At 34.2% G+C, this 11,546-nt stretch overlaps 1 protein-coding gene across 1 annotated transcript in view; it reads right to left on the reverse strand.

Moving 5' to 3' along the window:
• Positions 1–65: 65 nt before the first annotated feature.
• The window catches only part of LOC110030434 (multiple myeloma tumor-associated protein 2 homolog), a 37,505-nt gene continuing 26,024 nt past the window's right edge, over positions 66–11,546 (reverse strand). The window contains exons 2-4 of the mRNA XM_020733147.1: positions 1,816–1,905; positions 770–1,037; positions 66–654 (exon numbers count right to left, since the gene is read on the reverse strand). Coding sequence (XP_020588806.1) covers positions 408–654; positions 770–1,037; positions 1,816–1,905 — 605 coding nt within the window. The 3' untranslated portion in view covers positions 66–407. The remainder of the gene's footprint in view (positions 655–769; positions 1,038–1,815; positions 1,906–11,546) is intronic.

Consider the following 11,546-nt stretch of genomic DNA (forward strand, 5'->3'; position numbering starts at 1 on the left):
TCTGTATTACCTTCAAAAGTACCAATAAAAAAATAAAAAAAAAAAGAGAAAAACAAGAGTGGCCACTGACAGTTTTAAATAGCATTGCATGATGGAATAAAAACCACTAAATCAAACAAATTACATTTGGCAAAATTGTAACGCAACTCTACCATCTGTTGACAGTCTATCACATAATTCAGACAATCTAGGGAAGCCCAACAATGTTCAACAACAAACTACAGCAATAAGATACTGCAATGAACAGTAGCTTCTAGTGCTCCATGGCAACAACTAGTTGCAGCTATTGAAATCAGAGATTTAGATTATCAAGCTCTAGATTGTCAGCCATGCAAACAAAAAAAAGAAAATATTGTATGATACCTTCTTCAATTAGATTCAAACATATGCTAGCACTTCTCTTCCCTTCAGTGTCTGCGTTTGTCACCATCATTATAACGAGACCTTTTATTATCACGCTTCTCCCGTCTCTTCTCTTTCTCCTCCCTCCTCGCTTCACGCCGCCTTCTCTTTTTACTTCTTTCATCGCCCTCGGAATCCTGTTCAATTCTCCCTGTCATTGGTTTGGGCATGGAATCATCATCTCTTTCAGATGACATGTCCCCAAATCTTTCTTGCAGGGAACTACGGGCTTCTTCGCTATTTTTCAGTACCCTGGAAGATCCATTGAGAAAGCGTATGGGTTTAATTTGCCATCAGAAAAAGAAGCAAAATGAGAAAGCCCACTACCAATAAAATTAAGTAAAGATATAAATTATCTTTATCCTACTTGTATAAGCCAAGGCCTTGGACTTGAGCAGCTTCAGCATGGCCTCCGCTCAAATCTTCAGCTGCAGATCCTCTCTTGATAAGTTCAGCATACTCATGCTTATCAATTCGATTTCCCTGGGAACGGGTGTTGCGCTTCGGAGCTAAGCCCAAAGCCTCCCGCATAAGTTGCTCTTCCTCCTCCTTGATCCTTCGAATCTCCTCCTTGACCGAGTCTGAATTGAGGGCAGCAGAATTCTTATCTCTAGCATACCAATGCAAATCCTTTCCTGTTTGATGGGCCAAAATCAAAAAATAAGTAAAGCCTATGTTTTTGTCTCCTCTTGAAAAAAAAAGGCAGTTTCCCTATGAAAAATAAGCAAAAAATATCTTCAGTAAAGATAGATTCAGGTAAAATATATCAATTTATAACATCGAATATTTAATAGTAATTGAAATATATTGACCAGACCAAAAATTGCAAAGTTGCTACAAAAAATGCCCAACTAAATTTCATGATCTCTAAAATGATTTGACAGAAAAATAAGACAAAAAGAGTGAATAGCGAACGGTTCATGACGCACTATAAAGAAGCTTATGATACTTCAGTTTTGTGATTCAGACAACATATTCACATGACAGCATTTCACCATAAATGTAAGTGATGTTTACCTTGGCAAACCTCTGGGCATAACAGCTAATAACATGATCTTTTTTTTTTTTTTTGGAGCAATGGTTTGTGGTAATAAAATTTACGAATACATGAAGTAAACCTTTATTTTAATCATAATATTTCAAGCTTCAAATTGTATTCATCGTATGTGGAGAAATTATCTTGGTTACATTTACCCATAATGACAATGGGAAGAAACACCTTACTAAGAGTAGCAGTTAATCTGCCATCTAACAAAGCACCAAGAAATGAAAAAACCAGAGTCACGAGGCCGGAAAATCTAGCAAATGCGTTTCTAGTCAGATAAAACAAAAAACTGCAGATTTTCAAAGCATACGTACGTGAAAAGATTGATTCAAAGCTTTTTAAAACACAATGCAAACAAAATAAAATACCTTTCTGCCATCTACCCACAGGAGCCATGATGCTGTGACCAAGGTAATTCTCACGGTGCTTATCAACTTTGACATCATCCCATTTGAATTCTGCAGGATAGAGGAATGAAACATTGACATAATAAGCTACATATGTTCAGAAAGGTACAATAGTAATCTATGATCAATATTCAATACCAATGACACTACTTTATGAGTGATAGACAGGGAGTGAAAACATATTTAACCGCTGAATCGAAACAAAATTTATCCTTCCACAAATAAGAGCAATTTCCAAAGTGAGATTACTGAACCTAAAATATAAATTTCTTTTGAACAAATGATAAACAGCTGCAGCTACTTGGGATGGTTTACCATAAATGCATTTCGTTTCCTTGATTTTTGATAATTTTTACAGCTTAGATGGATTTGGGATTTAGAAAATTGTAAATTTATGTATCATGATGCAAATATAGGCTATATATTAAAAGACTGATCAGGGAGAGTTTAAAGTTGGAAACATAAGACTGCGTTTCAACAAATCAAAAAAGGGGTTCATAAACTGTCAATACTGTGTGCAGATTTCCAGTGTCATGAACTCGAACAGTAAGAGGCTTTTTGGAATCTTTTTTTTTTTCCTGTCTTCTTTTTTTATTTCAAAAAACAGAAAATAAAACATAAAAACCTGTTTGCTTGTTTGCTTTTCAATTATTTTTTTTATTTTATTTTTAAACAGGTCTGTTTTTGTTTTTCACATAAAAACAACTAAAAACCAGTATTTAAAGTTTTTAAAATAGCTTCTTCACACCCATCCCCATTCCAACCGCGACCCCGGCCCCAACCCCAATGCATCTTCGACGCCGACGCCGATAGCCACCTTCTTCGATGCCTTCTCCTCCTCCGACGGTGACGAAGAGCAAGTCTTCGATCCACACTGGTGTGGAAAAGTTACTCCGCATCACGAAGACCTATGGAACTATGGCTGACAAAACATTGTCGGAGGAATGGGTGAGGTGGATTTCATCAAGGCCACAAGGAGGGAGAAACTCGGAGGGTTGAAGGAGTAGTGGGAAAGGTATATGTCTTTACCTTTGAAGATGAGACCATGCCGTACCTGACGATAAGGTCCAAGTAGTGTTTTGCTGCACATGTGGGAATTGGAGAGGAAGATTACAGACTTTCTTAGGGTTTTTGTTTTTCGTTTTCCCATACCACGAACTTATTCTTCCAAGTACATCTATGAGAGACAATGACAACGCGCGAAAGGATGGTCGAGCGATGGTGATTCAGTAGCTTTGCTTTCATGCTTCCAACTTCCACCGCTTCATATCAGATTTTTTAGAGAAAAGGTTCAAGGGCAACAATTTCTTCTTTTTTTTTCTGTTTTTCCAAACATGTTTTTTACATTTTGTTTTAAAAATAAAAAAATCATAAAAATATCAAACTTGTTTTTGTTTTATGTTAAACTATAAATAAAAACAAAAAACAATAACGCAAGTGATCCCAAACACCTCCTAAGTTAAAACTTAAGTAGGTAAAACCAAAGCCGGACCAAAATATTATAAGAAGGCATCAATTACATAACTCAAGATAAGTTTTCAGAAAAAAAACTAGCTAAAAGTATCATATGCTGGATATTTATGCAGATTCCATTTTTCTGCCCGCACTTTCTATTCTTCCAGGCATTTGACATTCACCCCCTATTCCTTCCGTCCGCCACAACAAAAATGACACTTTAATTCCCACGGGATCTTAAATCTCACATATTTTCTTTGTTTTGCCTTAAATCCCTTATAATCCCTCCTTATTCAGTCCTGTGGCTAAATCAAATATGACAATTTTAATTTCAATTGGATCTTAAATTCCATTTTTTCCTTTATTTGGATCATAAATCTCATTTTTCCTTTGTTTTGCCTTGAATACACAGCAAAAATGACAACTTTAATTTCAATGAGATCTTAATTCCCATTTTTCTTACGCTTGAGTTAAATCCACAGCAAAAATGACAACTTCAATCCCCATGGAAGTTTAAATCCTGTTTTTCCTTTGTTTTGTCTTAGATACCAAATAATCGCGTTGGAAGTTGGATATATAACATTTAGAGAATCTGAAGCGCAAAAACATTTTAAAAATGTTGAGAAGAATGATGATTCCTTTTCAATGGAGGAATGACTTGAGTACTACGAGGTTAGTGATTAGGTTTTAAGTTTAAATGTCGGTTAATTATTGTTTTTAGCTTTATGTTTGACATGATCAATTGTAAACTTTATTTGTGTTGCAAAAATTATGGTATTTGCTTTCAATTTTCTTTTTCATAAATATAATATTTTCCTTTGCTTTCTTAATTAACTTAATTTCTTATTGGAATTAAAACAAATTTAACAATCTTTTTATTGATTAATTAATTGCATTAAAATTTAATCTTATTCAAGTAACTTTAATTAATATAATTACAGTTAATTCACATTACAATTTGCCGTGAGGTGAACTGTTATAACAATAAGGATTTCAAAGTTAAGAAATAAATTTTTTGACTTCAAGGGTGAATACCTTTTTTTGTGTAGAGCAGTATTGATTGTCAGATATACTAAACAAAGTTTTCTGAAGCAACAAAATGCTAAACAAATTAAACTTCATAATGGAGAAACGTACCTTGTACATAACCATAATAGAGACTTAGCTAAAGCATATATGACTACATAACAGACACAACAAAGGAATCCATTTAAGATGATATTACAAGTAACAAAAATAGCTACTATACTCAACAGAACAGTGAAGGATAGATATGAGCCTTTTAAGGCCTTGTTAAGGAGTGTAGATACTTCAAATCAAGCAGAATTAGTCGGAAAGCCTCATAGTTATAAGCTGAAGAAAGCAATACGTGCTTTTATTGTTTGGCAACGGGAAGTCCAACTGTATTACCTTTTTAAGGTTTTAGTAGGGGAACTAAGAAAAATTACTCAAAAATACATTTGGTTTGCTCTCTGCATCAAAGGCAATACAGTGCTACAGCTGAGCCTATTCTTCCTTGCAAAGATCCTTGATAGCTGGGGTTAAATGAGAAGAAGAATGGCACCGGATTTGGGGGCTTGTGAGTTGCTTACCTATTTGGTAGGCATACCCATTAAAGAGCGATGAGCAAGGAATTAAAAGGTGGAAAAGGAAGGGTGAGCTGTGAAAAATTCGCAAGAAATTCTTAAGTTTGGCACGTTCCAAGACCTGATACCTAAATAACATTATCAGACCTGCAACCAAATTCACTCAATGCATGATCACTTCTAAAAGTACATGATATTAACTCTCTTCGTTCATAAATTAGACATAGAAAAAGAGCATGTATGATATAACGCAACATGGAGAGGCAAACTATTTGATATTTTGATGCTCAGAGATAACCTAAAAATCAATCATTCCATGAACAGATTGACGTTTAAGAAACATCATCAACAACCAAATTTATGAACATGGTCAACATTACTTAAGTAAGATGTTTACTTTATTATTTTAATTACTATCATCAGTGATACATAGACTGTATTAAAGTGCATCAAAACTCAATATTTGTACAGTTGATGATGCAAGATTTAGACAGACCAAATAGCATCAGCAGTTGTAAATTTATGGGTGCTTTAATGCATAATAAGCTAGTTTGATGGTTTGGACAGCTCCAATTCAAACATCTGGGCCAAAATACTTGCAGAAGAACATGAAAGTGATATGATTAATGATAAAGATTTAAGTTGTGGGGGATAATGATGAAAAAGAAGAATATTTGAAATTTTTGTTTTGCGGCAATGATGAAGATTGTTTAGATGACATGCTGAATTTTTTAGTCTCAATTTTTTAGTTGAACATTGGATTTGAAAGTCTCCATGAATACTTTTGGTTGCCTTTTTTATAAAAGACAAGCACCTTTTATTGAATGTTATTCTAATAATATACATTGCTACATATGTGATAGTTTCATTTTTCAATCTAAGTATTTTTAGTAGGGATAGTTTCATTTACAAATCTAATCATTTTTTCCTAAATTTCATGTAAGCAAAAGCTAAACATCTTAATTTCTAGCTATGCGATATCTAGATTCTTTTAAAGATATTTTTTTTCCATTAGATAACGCATTTTTAATATATTAGTCATAATTTGTTTATTACTTGCACATTTTCTATAACATAAACAGTAGAATTTACATGGAGGAAAGTCCCTCCTTATTTACAAATTTACCAAATTTACAACAATAACAACAAATCCAAATCTTTACCACATTAAGTAGGGTCGGCTAATAGAATCCTTTTTCTCCAATACATCCTATTGAGTATCATATTTTCATTTAATTTTAATAAATTAAAATTATTTTTTGGACAACAATGATCATTTACAAACTTACAAAATATATCTTAACCTAAATTAGGAAAGGAAATAATTTTGAAATAAAAAATAGAATAATATAAAATATGAAGGAAGTAAACTAATCAAGGATTTCCTAAGTTATTTCCTAAGTTGTCCCAATCAAATCATCCAAGGTTTGTAGTGGTCGACCGGCCCACATGAGAGAGGGAAAAATGAAAAAAACCGAACCTTCTAAGATTTCCACTCTCCCTCAAGCCGGGTCATAGAGGTTGTAGAGACCAAATTTGGTATTGAATTCAGAAAGGTGCTTAAAGGCAGAGCTTCGGTGAAGACATCATCAATTTATTGGTGTGTAAAGATGTAGCTTAGCTTTATAATTCCCCCAACAGCATTTTCGGCGGTGAAGTGTCTATAAATTTCAATATGTTTGGTCCTATATTAGACACAAATTCTTGGCAATACTAATAATTGCTTGACTGTCACAAAATATATGTATAATTCTCCATGTCACCAGATTTTCTCTTGAGAACCCTCAAAATTTTATGCATTATCTCCAAATGCTCTTTATTTGGGCTATTATGTGTTGGCTCACAATATTGAGCAAGTCGGCGCGAAGTGAATATCTGGCATCGCATGTGATTAGTAGATGATTTTCTTACCAATATTTGATATCTTCTCTTATCCATAGAGTTGCTTTTTTCTCCCCTCTTTGACTTCGGGTTGGTACATTAAAATATTAACCAACTTACATCCAATAATGTCTCTTTTATTAGATTTATGATGTCATTCCTCTATGATATAATGATACCTTTTTTGGATCTTGCTACCTCCATACCTAGAAAATATCTCATAGTTCCTAGGTTTTTGATTTCAAACTCTGTGACAAGCGCTTCTTTGATCTTTAGAATCGCTTATTCATCACTAGTAAGAGTCATATTCACATATACTATCAGGGCAACAATCTTATCTCCCTGAGTGTGTTTTACAAATAAAGAATGATAAGTTTGACTTTGAGAATACCCATTAGATCTCATAGTTTTAGCAAACTTTTCAAACCCTCGCTATTCGTGATTGTTTAAGACCATAGATAGAATTTTTGAGTTTGTCTACTAGGCATTTGTTGGAATCATTCTCAAGTCTTTGTGGTATCTTTATATACACTCCTAGATCCTCATTCAGGAAGACATTTTTATGTCAAGTTGATGCAATTCACATTCTCTATAAACTATTATTGAAAAGAAAACTTCGATAGTGTTAAATTTGAAAACTAGTGTAACGGTCTTTTTATAGTCGATCAAATGCGTTGAGTGAAATTTTTTGCAACAAGTCTGGCTTTGAATCTCACAATACTCCCATCAGCTTAGTATTTGATATTGAACACTCAATTATCCAACTTCTTATCCTAGGGGAGTTTACTGAGAATGCATGCACCATTATGCTTTAGTGCTCAAATCTCCTCAACTTCTTTCCTTCGATCTAAATTTTCAAATCTAAATTTTCAAGATCTTCATGAAGGTTTAGGAATTTGCAAACTATGAATGGTATAAAAAATAAATTTTGCCTGGTGAAAATAGCTTCTCATAAGCTACACGCTCCTAGATTGGATATAAAATACAATTTTATTTGTCATCAACGTCAGAAAAGGAAGGGAATAATTGACGAGTAATAGACTCCTCACCAAAATTTTCAAGTAAATCTGGACTAGGGTTTTAGTTGGAGCAGCTCTGTCTTCTGGATATTATGTTCCACCTGCTTGAGTTTTTTCTTCCTCCAAGTGTACACACATAGTTCTTTGTTGTAGATTTCAGGTCGGGTTAGCTGGATATCCTCAAGAAGATTAGAAGAGTCGAGTAGAAGAGTAGGTGAGTTTGTCGTGTAAATGTCATCAAGTGCATCTAAAAATTTATGTTCATTTGCACCTCCTAGTAGGATTGATTTTTAAAAAATGACATCTATGGAGTTGTAGTATTTTCTGATAACAGGAGAGTAAAACTAACACTCTTTTGTTGGATATATACCCAAAAAAGCACACTAGGTAGATTTAGAAAAGTTTGTTGCGAATTGGGAAATGAATTTGAACAAGGATACACACCTAAAGAATTAAAGTGGGATAGTAGGAGAGAAAGCTATGATGTGTAGATACGTAACCTTCAAAACATGAAGTGGTGCTTTGAAGTTAAGTACCCTACTAGACATTTGATTGATAAGATATATTGCGATAAGAACTATTTTTCCCTAAAAATATTTTAGAACTTGATGGGAAATCATAATTAAGTTGGATAACTCAAGTAAATGTTTATTGTTTCTCTCTATTATCTCATTTTGTTGTAGAGTATCAATACATGAACTCACATGGATTACTCCATTTTTTCAAAAGGAAGGACCCAAGGATAGAGTTGAAACATTCATTTGCATTATAAATTATGAGGATCTGAATGTTAAATTGGAATTGAGTTTGAATAATGTCATGAAAGATTTCAAAGTTTTGAGTTGTTTTAGTTTTTCACTTCATTAGAAACGCCCAATTAGTTCTAATATGATCGTCGATAAAAGTGACAAATCATCTAGCCCCACATAGGATTTTTTCTAATTCAAAAGTTCTCAAATATCAACTTGGACAATGAAAAAAAAAATGTGAGGATTTATACTAAGTTATGAGATAACTATTTTTAGTGTGTTTGACGACTGAAAAATCTCACATTGAAAAAAATTAGATTTTGTTATTGATAAACAAATGTGGATACAAGTTAGCAATATAATTAAAATTAGGATAACTCAGACGACAATGCCATAATGACCCTATTTTTGGACAACACGCTCGACAAACTCAGAATTTTGAGGGACATAAGAACGTGGGATCAGTTGTGTGATTAAGGAGAGAATTTTCTTAAGCAAGTATAAATCTTGATGCATTTCAACTCTGTCAATCAACTTTCCCAAATCCACCACCTGAACTTCACAAGAGTTTGCAAGAAATTTAGTTATATATTGCATATTCCAAATAAGCTTACGAATTGAAATCAAATTATAGCATAATTATGGGACATATAAAACAATGAGCAATATCCTAAGAGACCTTCACATCTTTCTCAACAATGTTTGAGTGTGATCTGTCTGTAACTATTATCGATCTAGATGTAGAAGCTTTTGATAGTTGACTAGAGCATTAAAGTCTTAAGTCATATGATTAAAGGTTCCTGAATTTAGGATCAAAGTATTGAATCTCACATTACAGGCAAGATCGGAGAAGGAAATATTGTCTTGGTGTGTCACGAGGTTGGTGTGCATCAATGAATTACTAATAAGAATTTTCTTCAGCACATAAAGTTATTCCTTGAAAAATGATTATGCCGACCATTCAAATATGCTAGCGGCATTAGTCTTTTTCTCTTAGGGTCTGTTTTAGGCAGCTGCAGCTGTTTGAAGAAACATTTGTGAAGCTGTTGAAAAAGAAACTGTTGTTCAAAATGCTGCGGTGGCTGTTACAAATATTTTTTTAAGAAGTCAGGCCGTAGCTTTTTAGCAACCACCGCAGATAGCCAGGTATTGTTGGAAAACACAACTTTTAGCTGAGCTTTTTGAGAATGCCGGCAAAACAAAGTTTTTCCAAACAGAAAAAACTGCGGTGAGATACCACACCATCACCGCACTACCGCCCCAAACACACCCTTAATCTTTCCTTGCCTATCCAAATTTCCAATCAGTAAGCTTTCCATGGAATTTTCAACATTTGTCATTGATGAGCCCAATCCTCATGTGAAAACCACATCTGGGACGGTTCAGGACGATTCTTCTTGAGTTTTGAGTCATGAAAAGAGTTATGGGTGTATAGGGCTGAAATTTCAGTGCTTAGTGAACTCTCATTTCTGATTAGCACCATCTTCTTCATGCTCTCTTCTCTTCATACTTTCAGCAAAGGCTTCACGTGGGGATAGAAGAGGTCTTGTTCTCATGATTCTTCATCTCACCTCATTCAATTCCTAAGTTAGTCCTACTAGGAATTTGATAGTTATTATCTTCTCGATGATAGATTAAAACATAACAACATCAAGTGAACATTTCCATACATGTATCTCAAATATATCTAATTATATCAATATTTTATCAGATTGTTCAAGTATTGGGCGACACTTGGCTCTCTTTGATGAAGGTTTTGAAACTTGGTTTCGATCTCAAACAAATCTGGAGTGTTCTCAGTTAAGTTTCTCTTGTAGCCTCTCAAATTTCTTTGGCTATTTTGTATGGCAGAAATTTTCTCACCTTTCAATAATCATTGAGTTGACTAACCAAAATATAACCATATGATCTAGATTCTTCCAGATGCGATGGTTAGGATCAATGATCTCAGGATATGTTGTCGGTCAACTTTTTCTATGTGAAAAATTTTGAAATGTATTTTTATAGTTTTGAAAAGTAGATGATTTAATTTAACCTAAAAGGTATATAATTTTATGAAAATAGTGTATTTTAATTTTGAAAAATGAGACCGACTGGATCTCATTTGCCCCCCAATAAATTTGTATAATCGTGCCCGGTACCACAAATGATACACCTTCTCGAAAGATAAGTGTGCCTCGCGGCGGTGGACCCAATCATACAAACTACGAGGTTTGTGACATACATTTGGTCTGCGAACATTTTATATTTGACCGACAAATTTTTCTATTTAATACAAAGATTAAATATGATTTATTTTAACTGGGTTCCAAGTTCCCTATAGCGGCAAGCCCCTATAGTTAATTACATCCCAAGTGACGGGAATCACTTGAGAAAACTCTCGATAATGATTAGTGGTTCTAGTCTTCAAGAATTCAAAGTTCAGATTTCCAAGGTAGGACGTGGAAAAAACAAGTGGGAATGACTCAAGTAAGAACAATCCTTTCAGGAGTCCAAAGGAAGTAAAAGGTAGGAGATGTCACAGATCCAAAGGGGAATCCTCAGTGACCTCCCAAACTATCATACTGTGTGGCTGTGTTTTAGAGAGGATTTTATTTGAATATTAAATCCTGTCAATTTTATTAATTGGGACTTATAACTGCATAATAACTGGTTATGCAAATAGCCCACAAATATAAGAGGTTTTACGTCATTCTAGATGACAACCTCCGAACCTAAGGCGAATTAGGATTTACGCTGCACAACATAGCTGTGCAGGAGCCTAAAAGAGAGGAATTATGTCGCGCTAGGTGAGCTACCTCGAAATCCTATGGGTTGTTTAAACTAGGAAAGTTCAGTTGGTGTAGACTCATTTCGCTGTTGTAGAATTGCGACCACCTCCACCTGTAGTTCGCTCCAAACTCCTTGCGTGCTGTCCACGAAATTGTTCCGAGCTCCTCGTCGCAGTAACAGTCCTAAAGTCTAAAGCTCAAACAGTTTTACCAGGTGTGTTTCAATGTCTC

This window comes from Phalaenopsis equestris, unplaced genomic scaffold (genome assembly GCF_001263595.1).
Source record: "Phalaenopsis equestris unplaced genomic scaffold, ASM126359v1 Scaffold000717, whole genome shotgun sequence".
Lineage (NCBI taxonomy): Eukaryota > Viridiplantae > Streptophyta > Magnoliopsida > Asparagales > Orchidaceae > Phalaenopsis > Phalaenopsis equestris.